Genomic DNA, 18416 nt, shown 5'->3' on the forward strand with positions numbered 1-18416 from the left:
ATTCTCTTGTTGTCTCTCCTAAATGACTATGAAAATATTTTGCCTTCTGGAGCTTAACAGAAAGACAGCAGATGAGATGTTAGAGCAAGGACCCACCCCTGATGTGGGGATGGATGTCTCCGGAGTAAAATACTGGATTTAGGGGCTTAAGGGCAGAACTGAGGAGAACCGATGGAGAGCTGGGGTCAGCCAATGATAGCCTGTTGGCCAAATCCAGCCTCAGCCTGTTTTGGTGAAGGCACTGTTCCTTGTCCGTTGTCTATGACTGCTTTCACACTTTGATTGCAGAGGTGAGTATTCGTGAACATGCCTGTGTGACTCACAGAGCCTAAAAACCTAAAATACTTATCAGCCTCTTTATAGAAGAAGGTTGAGGGTCCCTAATACAGATAAAATATAATGGGAAAATTAAAAGACAAATTACCTGAAGGTTTCCTTTTGTGCTGGAATTGGTGGTTGGGTAAGAAAAAACCAAGTGGGGAATGCACATGCGTGGCTCATATTATAGAAATGCAAATATACACATAGGAAGTCTGTCTGGGGCCTTCAGAGTTCCCCTATACCCTGCAGGGGAAGAGGAGGGCAGTGGGGACCCAGGCAGAGAGGGGCCTTTGCCCTCCAGGGAGCTTGCCTACTGAGAGCCTCACAGTCATGAACACACGACTCCAGCCCCTTCTCTCCAGCGAAGAGCTGTTGTGCTCCCTGGCGTGGGGCTGTCTTTAGACTGCCTTGAGTTATAGACCCCCTGAAACTCCTGCTTCTCTCGGGGTGTGTGGGCTCAGAGCCCACCTTGCTGTCTGGGGTGCTGACCGCATGGATCAGATGTGATGCTTAATCGTAAAAGGAAATGTTGGTGTTCTTCCCTCTGAGTTTTCCTGTTCTGCAGTGTCGTTGGAATAGAAAGAGCAGTGGGCCAGCTGGTGGTAGCCACCTTCAGTTCCAGCATCTTCTCTGGCTCCCATGGGCAGTGCTAGTTGTTTGCTTAGTTGTGTCTAAGCTCTGTGCATGATAGATTGAACACACAGGATCGCTTGAAGAAGCCCCTCGTTTAGTGCTCTGACTGCCCCCCACCCCTTCTGTGGTTCCCTTCTCCTAGCTTCTCTCTCAGGCACACATCCAGGCTCCTTGAGGGCAAAGGCGCTAGTTTGCCATCGTGTCTCTGTGTCTTGGCTGATGCTTGGCCCATGATGGATTCCCCATAAATACTGGCTTACCGACCCCATGTTTTGACTCAGTAGGTGTCCAGCCAGCGGGAAGGCTTAGGATTTTTGTTTGTTTTTCATTTCTTTGGCTTTACTTATATACCTGACTTGTCAGTTCCTTCGGCAGTGCTCGGAATTCTAGGATTTGGGGTAATTGATAATTTTCCCTCTCTTCTGCCTGCCTGTCTGTCTGTCTGCCTGATGGCATCTTTTATTATCCCTTTTCTCCAGGGAGCCTGGGGGTCCCTTGACAGCCCTTTATAGCTCCTCCCTGCTTTTATGAGCATCTGCAACTTTTTCTTCACCATTACTGGACGATCAGAAGAAGTGAAGGTGTAGCGGTGTGTCTGATTTAGGATTTCACCTCTGTGTGAGGTGGACAGCTGGGCCGGCTTCTTTTCAAGGGAAAGTTGGGACCACCATCGCCTGATAACAGGTTTGGGTAATAGCGATATCTTACTTGATCTAAGGTTATTGATATTCTTTGGATTGTTGCTACAAATCAAAATTGTGGCTGTTTCTGTTAGCCCGTTAGCTCTACCTAGACTCATGCGTTGAACTGGAGGCACAAAGGAAGAAATTTCTAATGTAAGTGGCCTCCCGTTTATTTAGCTGCCCACTCTCGCACATAGATGCACATTCTTGTGAGATCGTTAATACGATACTTATAAATTATCTGTCGGGTATCATAAGCACAGAACAAAGAGCCGGACAGCTCTGGCATGCTGTCAGAAGCCCAGCACTGTGTTCGCGTGGTAGGAGCTATGTTTGCTGGAAGGTACTTCAGAGGTCCATCTAGTCCGGTGTCTTCATAGGTGAGGACACTGCAGCTCGTGGAGAGGAGACTTGCTTCAGGTCAGCCGTCTGGTTAGGGCAGAATTAGAGCTAAAATCCTCATCTTCTGACCCCTAAGAGCAATGATTGTTTGATAGCTATTCGAAGAAGCAAACCCACAAAACCCAGCAGTTACTGTCAACTCATGGCCATTCTGAAATTTGACTTGAATTTCTAAAAATGTCTTGATTCCAATATATTTGGGTTTTAAATATGCATTGCCAAACTACGGATGGATCACATTTGTTTATTTATTTATTTTTTTCCTAACTTGACTTAAATGCTTCTGAGTAAATAATCTTTCTGGAGACCACGGTTCAGCTTCAGCTGCTTGGTTAGTTGCGTTTTCAGAGTAACAGAATTGGCACCTGTCCTGTGGCCCAGTCCGTTAGGACTGCAGTTATCCCAGTGGGCAGGGCTAGTCCTTCGGTTGTGTGGCATGTCCTTGGGGCTGACCATGGCAATCTGGCTGGTCTGCTGCCCTCTGCCTGTTTAGCCATGATCTCTCTGTCCCCCCCGCCTGCTCTGCTACCGAGGCCACTCTGCATCTAGACTGTCCCCATTCCCTGCTGCATTGCCCTGGCCATCCAAGACTCGTTAGTGACAGCTTTCACTTTCTAGATTCTTGACATCATTAAATACAGCAAACCAGGGATGCTCATAGGAGGAGACAATGCAAACATTAGAGTTTGGGCCGATGGAATTCTCACTTAAAAGTTGCCAGAGTCCTAGAATCCACTGCCTTCTCCATTAAATCAGAGATAGTAGTTAACACCAGTTGGACGCTGCATGTGTTATGCAATCGTGTCCTGAAAGGATGGCTCTCGGGTACCGGAGGACCAGAAGTCAGCGACACATCTGTCACTGCCAGGCGATTCCCATTCTTGCCACTAATCAGAGTGTTTGCTAAGATCCAATGTAACTAAGTGGTCTTGGCCGCTGAAATACCACATTAAATGGAATTGTAATTATTTCATTTAATCTCATTTCAAATATTTACATTTTCTTGAAGAATGAAGCAAATGACCTGCATCAGAAAGACATGCTATTTCAATAGAGTAAGAAAAGCAGCAGTACAGTGTCTATTTTAATCTCTGACTTTGAGATTTTTCTCAACATGATCATTAAATTTAAGATCGTGATGGGGAGCATCAGATGGAACAGTTCAAGGTCAGCCAGATATAATCACTATCAGTTCATACCACGGTTCTGAGGTGAGGCCTCCCAATTAATGTCACGGTCACAAATCTAAATCAGAATGTATGAAACTTCTTAAGAGTACAAGCAGAGTAAAACTATGTGGATTATTTATTTCATTGACTTTTATCCTCATATGCCTGGGCTTCTAAAAGCAACTGGGACTTATATAAATAAAAAACTCAGTATTGGAGACCTGTGTGTTTGTTTTTGTTTTTTTTTTTTACCACCCACTAAATTCATAGTAGCACTTTATCATGCCCACAACTTTTATAAAGATGCTTAAAATTACATGGTTTTTAAAAAGGGGGAAATTTTATATTGTGAAAATATATCAGTGTTGGAAAGCATCAAATATCCACTGCCCCCAAACAACAGCAACATGCATAAGCCTCAAGTTTTTGGCATTTCCTCCCCAAATCATGCCTCCCTCTACTAACACAAATCTCAATCTATTTCTTTTTTGTTTGTTTGTTTAAGGTTTTATTTATTTATTTATTTATTCATTTACTCACTTACTTGAGAGAATGAGAGCACCTGAGCAGGGGGCCAAGGGGAAGGAAGGGGGAGAAAACCTTGAGCACACTCAGAGGAGCACAGAGCCCGATATGGGGCTCCATCTCACAATTTTGAGATCACGACCTGAGCCGAAACCAAGAAAAGTGTTTTAGGGACACCTGGGTGGTGCAGTCGGTTGGATGCCTGATGCCTGATGCCTGATTTCGGCTCAGGTCATGGTCTCAGGGTCATGAGATTGAGCCCCTTGTTGAGCCCCACATTGGGCTCCACGCGGAGTCTGCTCCTATTCCTACCCTTTCCCTCTGCCCATCCCCCTGCTCATTCTCTCGCTCTCTCAAATAAATAAATATATATTTTTTAAAAAGGCATTTTAAACCAAGGCATGCATTACTACTTCGTTCATTGATCGTACAACTAATATCATTTATGAAACTAAGTACCATTTTATGAAAATATGTTTGAAAAGAAGTTCTGGGGCAGCCCGGGTGGCTCAGCAGTTGGCTCAGCAGTTTAGCCGTCGCCTTCGGCCCAGGGTGTGGTCCTGGAGACCCAGGATCGAATCCCACATTGGGCTCACTACATGGAATGGAGCCTGCTTCTCCCTCTGCCTGTGTCTGTGCCTCTCTCTCTGCGTCTCTCATGAATAAATAAATAAAATCTTAAAAAAGAAAAGAAAAGAAAAGAAGTTCTGTCTTCTAGGCCATAATTATTTCCTGAATAACTTCCTTTAGCTGCTCTTCCTCTTCTGATGTTTTCTGATCTTCAGATTCTTTCAAAATAAATCATTCCAATGTACTTCACTATACACCTGTTTGCACACATTCTACCAAAGGGCCGTTTCCCCTTAAGTGTCACGAGTGCTTCCCTGGAATGCCGTATCTTGTTCCCGTGAGGAAATAACATCAACCCCTGATTCCTGAGGCTCTTGCCAACGTGTGCTTCGTGTATGATGCATTTGACTGGGCACCCGAGTTTGTTTTCCAGCTTATGTGGGCCTTCCTTGTTCGCATACCATTTCTTCTATGGGTGACTCACGCCTTTCCAGATTCTGAAGAAAGGGAAAAGGGATGATTCATCATTAGCTTCGGTCCACAGGCTCATAAATTTCCTTCTCTTTACCTAACTAATCATCATCCTTACTAATTATGCTACAGAAAATAAACTGGAATGCAGTATAGGCTGGCTTAAGATAGAACAAGTCCATGTATAAATGAGAGATGCCACCGTCAAAATGGTTTGAGTGGCTAAGCATGGAAGAGAGGAACTGTTTCCCCATATGGCATTTGTGTTCAGCCTCTACTGTAGGGCCTAGACTTACTTGGATAGAGTTGGAAATTAAGTAGTGTAATGTAGTTTTAAGGGAGCTTAACACCAATTAAGTGAACATTACTTGGAACATAAATTCATGAATAAAATTGGATGTTGGTTTTGTTGAAAAATGATGGCATGGCAAGTCTTGGGGCAGGGCCAAGGAGAACACTTGCATTCTTCCTCCCAAGCTGTTCAACATGGCAGTTCTTTGAGAGCCAGGAAGAGCTCTCTGGGCAGGGAGGGAGAGAGAGAGAACCTGTGCTCCTTGCACCCTTTACCGGCCTTCAGCTACACTTCCATTTTGCCCCGTTGGCTGGTGATCCGCAGGCTTCCAGAGGCTGGATGACCTGTACTAGGGTCACAGCTGGTAGTGATAGAGCAAGGTTTTGAGCCAAGGTTCTTGGAGGCCAAAGTCCCTGCTCTTCCCACTCTGCTAATCTGCTGCCCACATTTTTATATGGAAAGAAGGTAAATAATAAGGGAGGAAGGAAGGTTAATAAATCGGTGGTCACTGTTTCGGTGCTGGGGTCAGGAAACATGTCCCGGCTCCATATATCTCGGAGGTAGTGGTCCTGAGGGCCATTGTGAAGGAAAGCAGTCTCCAAATTCAGGAAGGGGATGCAGGGCTCTGTGCTTTTTCTCATACCCATCCCCCATCTCATCCTTTCCACCACCAGAGCTCAGAGCCCCCCTCCCGCCCGGCCGCACCCTCCTCTCCCTGGGGTCCCTGGTACTCTGTCCAGGGGCTTTAACGGTAAGGATCCATCGGAGCATGGGCCCGGATTCCCCAGTGAAGCCTGTGTTTCACTTTTGTATTTAAAGAAAAAATATATTCAGTACCTTGGGGATCATTTTAGAAGATTTAGAAGATTCTTTTTTTTGTTGTTTTTTTAAAGATTTTATTTATTTGTTCATGAGACACAGAGAGAGAGAGAGAGTCAGAGACACAGGCAGAGGGAGAAGCAGGCTCCATGCAGGGAGCCCGACATGGGACTCGATCCTGGGTCTCCAGGATCACGCCCTGGGCTGAAGGCAGGTGCTCAACCTCTGAGCCCCCCCCTGCAGACCTCCCCCTCCCCGCCCCTCGGGCACCCCCATTCTAGAAGATTCTATCCTGGCTGCCAAGACACGGGGAATTCCCGTTCTGCGGGCCCATGGGCCCCCTTCCCAGCCCTGCACGCCCCCTGGGCCTGGGGGGGCCTGGGCGCTCCTGCCCCCCTTCTCCTGCCCCAGATGCCTCTGGGCTCAAAACTGGGTGTTGGACTCCTCGCCCCTCAGCCCTGGGCCTGCCCCGTGGCCCCCCACTGCCTCGTGGGGACTCGGGTGCCCACATCCTGGGCCCCGCACACTCCATTGCACCCCCTACTCCACCTGAATCGCCCTGAGGGACACGAGGGGCCACCTGTCCCCGGAGCCCCACGGCCCCCTCCGTGCCCTCCCGCTGCTCTGCCTCCTGCTGCCGGGGCTGTGCGGGGACATGGGGGTGGCTTCCCTTGCCGCAGCTCTTCCTTTTAGGGGGACTTAGTGGTGTGCTCCCCAAGCCGTCCCTCTGTTCTGTGTCGTCTCCAGCCCATGGGCCTTCCGTGGCCGTCGCCTGGCTCTCAGGTCCAAGCCCAACCCTGCTCTGCAGCAGCAGCTCCAGACTTGCGGGCTTTGTCCGGCTCTTCCATGTCTTCCTGAAGAACTCATTTCGTGGATCTTCCTCACATCTCAACTGGAGTAAGGCCCAGACAGGGGCGCTCTCTCGGGATCCCCGTTTCTCCTAGGGATGCCACCCACTGGAGATGTCACTTGCACCTTCTCGCCGGTGACCACGTGGTAACATAGGACAGGTGTCACTCGGCTTCTCCAGAACCGCTCAGCACTTCTCATCTTCATCCCAGTTGCCAGTCTATCCTTCAACGACTCGCTACCTCTTGTCTGATATTATAATAGCTTTTCAGCAGGTCTTTCCAATCTATCTTGAATATGACTACCTAATGAGTCATTCTCATAATCCTTTTTTTTTTTTTTAAGATTTTTATTTACTTATTGGAGAGAAGGAGAGAGGGAAAGCATGAACCAGGGAAGGGGCAGAGGGAGAGGGAAAAGCAGACTCTGCTGAGCAGGGACCCAGATGCGGGGTTCCATCCCAGGACCCCAGGATCATGACCTGAGCCGAAGGTAAACAACCCAGGTGCTGCTCATTCCCATACTCTTGCCCTCTCTGGGGTCTACCCATTGCCCACTACAAAGTCCCACATCCGAGCAGCCCTGGTGGCTCAGCGGTTTAGTGCCGCCATCAACCCAGGACGTGATCCTGGGGTCCTGGGATCGAGTCCCACATCGGGCTCCCTGCATGGAGCCTGCTTCTCCCTCTGCCTGTGTCTCTGCCTCTCTCTCTCTCTCTGTGTCTCTCATGAATAAACAAATAAAATATTAAAAAAAAAAAGTCCCACATCCTTGGCCTGGCACTCGAACCTGTCTAAGTTGTGTGTGGTCTGGGCCTGGCCACACTCCTCTCTCTCCTTCCCTGCAGGACTGGGCTCCCCGGCTGGGCCAGGGGAAGGGTGCTTACAGGCATCTGGGGGCGCCTGGCTGGTTCAGTCGGTGGGGCATGCGAATCTTGATCTTGGGGATCTAAGTTTGGGCCCCACGTTGGGTGTAGAGATTACTTAAAAATAAAAACTTTAAAAAAGATAATTAAAAAGATGAATCCATTTCAAAGACCTAAAGATAAAAGCTAAAACTATGAAACTGAAGGGTGGGCATTTTTAAGTTACTCTCTTATTAGGAAAAAAAACAATCCCCTGGCCAGTGCCACAGGTAGAGTCTAGAAGTAATTCTGTAATGGCTCACCCTCTCTCCTTTGCTCACAGTGATTTCTGAACCTAAAAGAAAGTGCCTCCTAATTTTACATGTCTACATCCTCTCCATAATCCAGATTTTTCATGGAGCCATCCCCGATTCCTCCCTTCCTGTATGGCATGTATCACTCTATATTTATATTACGACTGTTAGCACGCATAACTGGTTACGGCTAGGCTGGGAGTCTCTTAATAGGCAGTGACAAGGTCTTAGTTACAAGAGACAAAAGCAAATACCATCATGCCTGACACATGGCAGATGTCCAATAAGAACTGGAATGAATAAATGAATGGAAGAAGAAATCTATTCACGTTTTCTTTTTTACCTAACCCTAAATTGCCTAAGAGTAGCATTTGGGTTTTTTTGTTTTTTTTGGTTTTTTTGTTTTAATTTTTATTTATTTATGATAGTCACAGAGAGAGAGAGAGAGGCAGAGACATAGGCAGAGGGAGAAGCAGGCTGTATGCAGGGAGCCCGACGTGGGATTCGATCCCGGGTCTCCAGGATCACGCCCTGGGCCAAAGGCAGGCGTCAAACCGCTGCGCCACCCAGGGACCCCTAAGAATAGCATTTGGATCTGATTCATCTTTATGCCCTATAGTAGCTAGCATTGTGCTTTGTGCCTGATTGATGCCCCACAGCTACTTAATGTCTTTAATTTTTTACTTTTTTTCGGCTTTACTGAGGTATAGTTGACAAAATTGTAAGTTATTTGAGGCATGCGTGGTGGTGATTTGCTACGCGTACATTGTGAAAGGACCCCCTCCAGCTGATAACATGTCCATCACCTCATATGTTTTTTTTTCCAGTGAAAACATTTGAGTTCTACCTTTACCAAATTTCATTTATTCAACAAACACTTCTTGAATTAATAGAGAGATAAGCAGTCGATTATGATACGAACTTTCTGAATGCTGTATTACTATATTTGACTTTCAATAGTTTAGGCACCTTTACTACAGCTAAAACATTTGACACTGTGTTTCTCTTTTGGACTGTCATTGTTAATTTTTGCCAGTGATTATTTTTTACTTTAAACTTTGCTGCATTTCTAATTTTTTAAAAAGATTTTATTTATTTGACAAAGAGAGAACACGAGCAGTGGGTATGGGTGGTGGGGTGGTAGGGTGGTGGGCAGAGGGCGAGGGAGAAGCAGGGAGCCCGACTGTGGGGCTTGATCCCAGGACCCCAGGTCATGACCTGAGCTGAAGGCAGATGCTTAACCGACTGAGCCACCCAGGCGCCCCCTGCATTTCTAATTTTGATTTTAACAAATCATATTGGCGAGGAGTATGTTCGTAATTTCACAAAGGAAGTTAGAAGAAGGTGGTTTGCTTTTTAAGAAACATGTGTTGGAGCTTCTTTTCCATGTTAGCTCCTGGCTCTGGGAGTGGGTTGGGATTCAATGACTAGGAATTATTTCTACAATAGTGGTTGGGTAGTTCTCTCCAAAGTCATCGTGATTCCATCCAGAGAGTAAATTTGGATGCTTTCGATAGGAAACCGGGTTGGGCTGCCTTCGTTGAAACACTAGAGCACCAGGGGGTTCCTCAAACCCCGGTTAAGTTGAACTGAGTTACTCTGCTGCCTTTCAATACCTGGAGGCTCATGCTATTTTTGCTCTTACTGTTTTATGGTGGGGGCTACCTGCCGGTCTTCTCTGGCAGCCTTTTGCTATACCGCACTTGATTAGGATTGGTGAGTGAATAGTATTTGCTTGTGGTCCCATTACCTGGTGCAAGCCTAAATATTAATGAAATTCAAAGGACTGAAAAATACTAATGGTCCTCGTGTGCCTTTGTGACCCCCGCTGCCTGAAGGCTCATTGCAGTTGCTGCCTTTTGAGGCTGTCGTTTCCAGTTTTTGTCGCTTAAAACCAGATGATAAAAATTACTCTGTTTCAGTGATTTGATCGGAAAAAAATAACAGATGCCCGTGCATGCTCCTTTGGGCAGCACCATTTTAATTTCCGATGAGAGAGAGGAATAGTCCTAACCCGTATAGAATGGGCAAACTAGTTCATTATGAGTCCCTAGGTTTGGGACGTTGCCTGAATCTGGCAATGAATGCTTACAGGAGGGTAAGTTGAGTCAGGAAAAGACCAGAGGGCCTAAGGAAAGAAATTTACTTTTAGGAGATGCTACAAAGCATTAAAAAAAAATTTTTTTTTTTTACAAAGCATCTTAGAAGCTTGGGAATTTCCCCAGTAGATTTTAGAAGAACAAGCCAGGGTCCACCAAAATACGTAAAACAGAATCAAGACTCCCTCTTTATGAACTATGGGGCATTATGTACCCCCATGAAGTCATTCCCTTTAGAAACGAGCAAAGTATTTACCATAAGAAGCCACCTGAGACAACCCGTCTACCTTCCACTGGGCATTACCCGCGGGAATCCTGTAATCTCGAGTGGGAAATTTTTATTTATTTATTTATTTTTAACCCAGCATCAGGACTTTTGAACTCCCATCAGATGTGCTGACATCTGAGCTTGTTGGAAATAATTAACTTTTCTGCCTTTTTTTTTTTTTTTTTTTTTTGTCTTCTTCAGAAATGAACACACTTGAGTATGCTCTGTGCCTGTGAGCTCCCGGGTCACCCGGCCACCGCGGAAAGACCAGAAGGAGGAGGGTGTGGGCCTGCCGGCCTCTGAGAACAAGCTCCTCCGGCGGCCTTGGCCTTGGCCTTGGCCTCCCCGCCACCGGGCCACGATGGAGACGCTCTCCCAAGATTCTTTGCTGGAATGTCAGATCTGTTTCAATTACTACAGCCCCCGGCGAAGGCCCAAGCTGCTGGACTGCAAACACACCTGCTGCTCGGTGTGCCTCCAGCAGATGAGGACGAGCCAGAAGGACGTGAGATGCCCGTGGTGCCGGGGCATCACCAAGCTGCCCCCGGGCTTCTCCGTGTCGCAGCTCCCCGACGACCCCGAGGTCCTGGCGGTCATCGCCATCCCGCACGCGTCCGAGCACACCCCGGTCTTCATCAAACTTCCCAGCAATGGGTGCTACATGCTGCCCCTGCCCATCGCCAAGGAGCGAGCGCTGCTGCCCGGAGACCTGGGCTGCCGCCTGCTGCCCGGGAGCCAGCAGAAGCCCGTCACGGTGGTGACGATCCCCGGGGAACAGCAGCCCCTGCAGGGGGGGCCGCCCCAGGAGGCGGCGGAGGAGGAGCCAGACAGGCGGGGCGCGGCGAAAAGCTCCACCTGGTCCGGGGTGTGCACTGTGATCCTTGTGGCCTGCGTCCTGGTCTTCCTCCTGGGCATCGTGCTGCACAACATGTCTTGCATTTCTAAGCGCTTCACTGTGATATCCTGTGGCTGAGCGGGCCTGCCGAAGTCTCTCGTGGGTGCCAACTAGGGGTTGAGCAGGTGTTGGTGATGGGATCGCAGCGAGAAGGAGGGGGGCGACGCTGATCATTTGGTGCCAGCGCTGGCCTCGGGGCTGCCACTTGATTAGCGGAGGGCAGACGTGAGGTCTCCACAGGATACCAGGCAAATCATTCTGAGTGTTGGTGGCAACAGTTTCGAAGACGATTGCATGCATCCTCATAACCATTTACTAAATGGACTGTAATTTCTGATTTTTCAAAATCATGTTACGAGATAGACGTATTCTACTTAGACATTAAACCGTGCAAGTGCATACAATGTGATCTTCTCTAAATGTGGTAGATTAAAACAAAGATGCTATGTATACAAGTAGAATTAAACCTGAGAATCCATGTAAAAATTCAGCGACGACATGCAGTGCTGGTTTCTTTCCCCTTTTTAATGGAAATCCAGTCTCGTTTAGTTGCTAAGGCTTTTTATACCTTTTGAATGGCACCCAAATTAAAGTAAGTGAAGTGGACTGTCATTTTTTTTTTTAAGAAAATGTTTGAACAAGTGTTCCCGGTGTGTTGTGTTTTGTTAGGCACCTTCATTTTTCTTCCCTTGTAATTAGAGCTCGCTACGTGTTTATTAAACTGAAAGCCCAACGGGGGAGCAATAAACTGAGTAATCATGAGAAATACCTAATCCCACAGGAACCCTATATGCCAATTTTTCTCAAGCCATCTCATGAGATAAGGATTTTAAATGTAAATATTGTGTATTTGTGTGTGTGTGCGTGTGTGTCATTTGATTTACCTCAGGTTTTGAATCTTTTCAGAAGAATCCCAGGAGTAAGACTTTGTGGGCCCGAATGAGTCCAGGGTCTGACACAGTGGCCACCTCTTGGGCACCGGGACCCGCTCCGTGAAGTGTCACCCACTCGTCACTTCCAACATTCGCTCCTCTTCTGTGTATTCAAGTCCTGTGTTCTGTGAGGCACAAATGGAAAGTAACAGAAGACTCTGTCTTTTGTCCCGGTTTGGAGGTGTCATAGTAGAAATGAGTGTTGTTCGTCGATGACAAACCCGGACTGACATTTTAATAGACAGTCCATGATTACTTTTCGAAAGATGTCGCGCTGTGAGAATTAAACCGTTTAGGATTCTAGTTTCCTCTTCTTGCTGGTATAAGTGAGACGATCTCTTGTATTTCAAAATGTTTTTATTGAGAAAAGTGACAAGGTAAACCAACAACTCACATTCCCAATTTAAGTGGATCAGTTCATCATAAATTCTCAAATATTCTTAAATGTGTAGTGGCCTACAGATGCTCGTGAAGAAAGATCTGCTGGCGTTAAGCGGTAAATTCCTGTGCCTGGATGTGTGTGCATTCAGAAATAGCTGTGAGCTTTTACAGTTCTCCTCCAATTTCTTTTATGGAATTCATGAAGCAAGTGTATTTGAAAGCTCAAAGTAGAAATTAGGTTAAAATGCCATTTTATTGTGTAAGCTATTGGGCATTATACAACAAATAATCTAGGATTTATTTGGTATTAATAATTTAGGTATCATATTAGCTGAATACTATCCTCTATTACGTAACATAATATACTGTTGGGTTAGTGTCAACTTCTCAAAATCTGCCAGGCTGCCGTGATGCATGTCTGACCTCATTTCTATTCCTCTTGGAGGAAAAAAAAAAACATCACCAAAATGTTGCATTAAGAATGCTACATTTCAAATAGACTTTCCCCTTTGCAATTTCCAGCCAGGCCATATTTGAGTTAATTTTGTGAATGATATCTGCATCTGTTTATGTACAGTATGAAGTGACTGGCCCTGTAGTGTAGTATGTCCTCGAGTTCTGTGTGTTAAGTAGGTTAGATGTAGACACTAATGTGTGTGGCTGTAGAGCCCTGTGTTTCTTAGTGCAAAGCTGTAGAGTAAAAATGTCCACGTAACTTAAAAACAATCCCATGCTAGAGCTGCAGGTGAGCAGTGCAAAATTAATCGGCTCTGTGATACATTCTTGAATTTTCAATTTAAGGTAGTAATAATACCAAGATCAGAATTTCCTGTGTGAGTCTTACTGACCTAAGAAATATTGTTTAAATGCATTCTGCCTCCAGTTACCTGTACATTGCCTCTTACGGTGCGCCATTGTGCACACATGTAAGTGCGCATGTGTTTGTGTGTGCGTGTCATACCTCAGCCTACAGATAGAATTTTTGTCGACTGGCTGTTTCACTGTTAGCTGGCATCCCCTTGCTCTGGCCTCTTCTGGCATTTCCTCACAACATGAACAACTCATCTACCCCGTGTGACAAAAGTCCAGTGACCCAATCAACCGGAATTCACAGTTGCACATGAGTGAAAAAAATCACAACTGAAAGCACAGAGTCAGAGCTGAAAGCATTCCCCGGTGGCTTTGTTTCGTACATGAGCCCGTGGAGGCCCACAGAGGTAGGTGGCCCCTTGAAATTCTGCAACAAAAGGGAGATGAGAACTGCATTAAAGTTTCTCTTGCTCCTTCTTATGCCTGTTGACATCTCTGTCGGACTGTGAGCCTTTGGAGGGTGGATGCATACCCTTTACTCCTTTACTGACTCAACTATTGCTTTAGGTTGTGTGGGTTTTTGTTGTTGTTGTTGGTTTTAATATATATACATATTCCTTTTAGTTAGCATCTACCTCTCTGGGAAATGAAAGGAGGGTTGATTAAAAGACGAATAGAGACATTTAATAAAAATGATGTGATTTGAATTTTTAAAATCGCACACCATTGGTTCCCTCCTCCCCCTTATGTAAAGGACAATGAGTGTTGTGTAAATAGTTAACTTTAAGAAGCATGAATTTTCATCTTTATTAATGATCTTGACATAAACAAGAGAATGCTCAATATGTTAAGTAGAGCCAAGTATGCTATCGAAAAGCGTTGTCTTTGGGAAATTTTCATATAATGACCTGGGGCATAAGTTGTGATGAAAAGGCAAATTGGTTCTCAGTTTCAGTCATACTTTATGATTAGAAAGCTAAAAGGTACTTTCTTTGAGAATATAATTAAGTTTAATCTTCTGCATGACTTCAGAGTAGGTCCCTTGAAGGTTAACCCATGTGCTGGTGCAGCCTTCGAGATCTAGTCTGTTCAGTAGACCTTTCTCGGATGATGGAAATGTTCTATAACCTATGCTGTCCAATATAGTAGCCACTGGCCACATTGGCTAGTGGGCAGTTGAAGCAGGGTTAGTACGACTGAGGAGGTGGATTTTGTATTTTAAGTTACTTAAACATAGTGGCTCACATGGCTAGTGGCTACCATATTGGACCATGGGGTTCTGGAGGGTTGTGCAGGGGAATCTAGCATCAGTGTTAATGGAATAAGGCTAGGAAGACAGTTTGTGGTTTAGTTACATGCAGTTGGCTGAAAAATCCTTTCTGGGCTTAAAAAGTATATGATCTCAAGTATGACAATAAAAATTCATTGTTGCCCTTTGGGGTTATTACTTACATACTTTGGGTCAAAGAATGGTCAGTGAAACTTAAAGAGTGCTTTCTGAAGCCCCGTTTCCAGGATCATTAGCTGCATGTGAATCTGTTGTCCAAAAATAGTAGTTAGACAGTAGCTGTAAAACGTTTGACTTGCAAGCTATGCATGACCTGTACTGTGAAACTGTGTCTAGGGTCTTACGGCCAAAAAGTAAATGTTACAGAAAAAAAGAAAAAAAAAGCGCCTAATGAAATTCCTCTTTGCTTCCAGCATCTTCCCCAGACTTCATCACTGCATCAGTAAGGTGTGAAATGTAAAAGCAGGCATGTTTTGCAGTGCTCATAGAGGGTTTTTGTTTGCCCTTGAAGTCTGCTGGCTTGTCATTGTGTTTGGTGTGGGCATACGTGGGCATCCCTTTTCAGATGCCAGACTATAACATAGGTACTGTTTTTAGAGTGAGATTTGACACTGTTCTAGTCTTGTTTGGTTTTTCCTTTTATCCCTTTATCACTGAACGAATTGGAAATTTGCAGCCTTGCACAGAAGCCTTTTTTTTTTTTTTTTTTGGCTTAAAAAACATTGCCCATGGAATTTAAAGACTTCGGGGTTATTAAAGTTACTAAAACTGCTTTTTAAGTGAGTAAAGGAAAGCAGAAGACTTGGTTTGTGATATATTTTCATAGAAAGATGAGACTCTTCCTGACTGTATGGTGTGTATTCTAGTCTAGATTTTGGTTTGAAGAGTTCCCATTGCTTTATCTGAAATCCTGTGCTGTGTCAAAATTGGCTGGTCTGTTTTTCATTGCTTCTGAATATAATGTAAACATTGCATTCATTTCAATTTAGCCCAATTGAGTAAATTTTTTTTCTAGAACTTGTCGGTGGGCATGACCTTTATAGCTTGTCTTTTGAAATTATTATTAATATATATATATATATTTTTGCCAGAATGGTAGTTTTCCTTTGGACTCAGGAGGAATTTAGAGGTCCAGAGGTTATTGGTATGAGAGGAGCACTATCGAAAAGGTTTGAATTTCTATCTTCTCTTAAAAGAATGATGCTGCCAATCAATCAGTGTTTTGTTTCCACATAAGAAGTGTCACGAGTCAGTTGATCTATCATCCTTGACCTGGAAGAAGAGACTGTTCCTTGCCATTTCTGTCATTCCCAGTAAAACGTCACTTACAAGGTAACCTTTACCAAAAGAGAAGCTCCAAAAAAGAACAAAGTAATCAAGATAATTCAGTAACTGTTGAAAATAGTAATCGATCTCAAAGGCAATGAAGATCAGTTAAATTTTATTAAGCATGAAATACTTCTAAAAAAGAAGTGGAAATTCAAGCCATTGATTTTTTTTTTTTTCTGACATGATTCCCTGTATAGAGATCTATATCTATATCTTCACATAGGTATAGACATGTAGATACACACACGACTTAGCTGTAACAGGAGTTTAAATATCAAGTAAAAAATGTTGTTAGTCATGTTTTCCAATTTGTGGGTTATATAATGTTAACTTTAGATGTTAATTTCTTAACAAATGCTATAGGTTGCATACATTATATCAAACCAACCACCTTTGGGAATGTCTATATAAATAAACTCTTGAGACTTCAAACATATGAAAAGGTGGGTTCTACTGTGTACATTTTATTGGAAAGCCATTGATGATTGAAGAGCATAAATAGGTGGGGCATTTAATTTCCATTTTCCAAACGGCTTGTTTTTTGACTCTGCTCAAGCATCATGGGTAGAGTACCGTTATTCCTGAACTCTTGCACAAGTTTCCTTGCACAGTTGGGCCAATGGGTTGTTGTATTTTTTTTTTTTTTTCAGGATTCACTGCCTGGGGTATCCCACTATGTATATCTCACTTATGATGTAGTGGTGCTTGAAAACCCTCATCTCGTTAGCTGGACTTTTATTATTCTAGTCTAAGATTTTTGATACTATTCATATTATGATCTTTTTAGGGACAATCAGTAATATTTGGGGCAGAGTACAGAGGAGTCTCTTGAAGTCTGCAACAGCATGCATTTTCTTTGTTTTTCTGGGGGTGCTCTCTTATAGTTGTCCCTGTTCTTCTAGAACATTGCTCTAAATTCATCACCATGGGATGTAGGGCTAGTAGCCCATGGGCAAGTTTTCTGTATTCTCCCTGTGAGTTACTGGGTTATTCTAACAAGAGTTCCAAGGAATGTTCAATTTTTAATTTGACATTTGCTTTTTGAGAATCTGGAAGTAGACAATTGAATGTGAGGGTGGTAAAGGAGCATGGGCAGTAGGAAGGAGGAGATAAGAGGGAAAAAAATGCCCCCTTAAAGGAGGAGCAAATAGCAACCTCAATCTATGTCATCTGTATTTAAATCGTGGGAGGACAAGAATAGCTGCTGCCATGCACCAAGCTTCAGAAAACAACTGGAGAGAAAAATTCTGTCTGGGAGCAGTGGAGATGTGGCCTCAGGTCTAGAGCAAAATAGATAGGCAGATGTGCCCAAGACAGTAAGAAGATACTTGCCTAAAAGGAGAGAAATCTGTAATGGGATCACAAGTTAAGACAAAATATATAGGAGCTAAAGAGCCGTCGTGGATGACTAGGAGTAATGTAGACAAGCACAATTGGTCCTTCTAGAACAGCCTGCCAAATTCCATTCCAGATGTTTCAGTTGAAGACATAGGGAATGGGTTCAGCTGATGAGAGAATGCAAGGAGGCCCCCCGGCGTTCTCTGCACACTAGACGCTCTAGAGTTGGTTGCTGAGTCATTACAAACTAATACCACCCTCTTACCAGTGAAATGCAGTGCCCCTGCCTGTGGATGTTTCCCAACTGAGTAGGTCAATAGTATTGGAAGACTCATTCAAGAATATTTTCGTTTTTCAATCCTGATTGTTGTCATTTCTTCTATTTTCTTTATTCCTGTTTGCCTCACTTGACAGTTGCAGGTGGGGAGGCTGGTTTCAGCTTGGGGTGGGTACAAACTCCCCAACCCAAGCCATGCAGCTGGTGAACAGGGTTCCCGCCATTTCTTCCAGCCCCACTGGTGGGTTCCCCGGCCCTCTTGATACCTAATACTCCAGTCAAATGGCTAGATTAATGCTGCTCTAGAGGCTAACTCAAGTCCTTGACATGTTTCATTTACAAGTATGTGGATTATTTATTTTAGGAGCTTTTCTTTTAAAGGGCCAAATAGCCCTACAGATAAATGAGCTGCTGGGCTGTGTAGAAAATATTGTTCAAATGTTGCCAAATAATTGACTTTGTAAGGGGGATATTAAGCTGCTGTTTATAAATCTGAATGTCTTAAAAGCATTCTTGCTTGCTCTCTCTGTTGTAGATGGTGTCTTAGCAAGTCCTGAGTTTTTCCAATGAACCCAATTTTAATATATGGTATTTTTGTATGCCAAACTGGTGTCTTGTCCTTTGTATATGTGGTAATGTTGATTTTATGACTACTGTTAAAACACATTTGCTATGATTAAAATTCATAAAACGATTTCAAATAGACTCACGCGTTGGTTTTTTTTTTTTTTCCTTCCTACTTCATGGAAAAAAAAATTGGCTAGAATTTTCATCATCAGCTACTCTAAGAATTTTAATAGACTTGTAATAAAGCAACACGGAGCTCCTGAGCCAAGAATTTTAAGTGGAGGTGACCTTCAAGTGGCTTCTCTGAGAAGCCAAAGAACGCATTTGTAATGAGTAAGCC

The 18416-nt window shown here is 44.3% G+C and overlaps 1 protein-coding gene across 20 annotated transcripts in view; it reads left to right on the forward strand.

Annotated features, from left to right (window-relative positions):
• The window catches only part of RNF152 (ring finger protein 152), a 202633-nt gene that overhangs the window by 61801 nt on the left and 122416 nt on the right, over positions 1 to 18416 (forward strand). For 16 of the 20 annotated variants that reach the window (XR_012028526.1, XR_012028529.1, XR_012028530.1 and 13 more), the window contains exon 2: positions 10461 to 15897. Coding sequence is in view for 1 of the 20 variants with exons in the window: in XM_072821751.1 (XP_072677852.1) it covers positions 10621 to 11232 (612 nt within the window). In the remaining 19 variants the exon portion in view is untranslated. Of the gene's footprint in view, positions 1 to 10460; positions 18215 to 18416 lie in introns of those variants that run through there. The other 4 variants (XR_012028519.1, XR_012028524.1, XR_012028520.1 and 1 more) reach the window with 3 other exon arrangements.

The sequence above is a fragment of the Canis lupus genome, chromosome 1 (assembly GCF_048164855.1).
Source record: "Canis lupus baileyi chromosome 1, mCanLup2.hap1, whole genome shotgun sequence".
Classification (NCBI taxonomy): domain Eukaryota; kingdom Metazoa; phylum Chordata; class Mammalia; order Carnivora; family Canidae; genus Canis; species Canis lupus.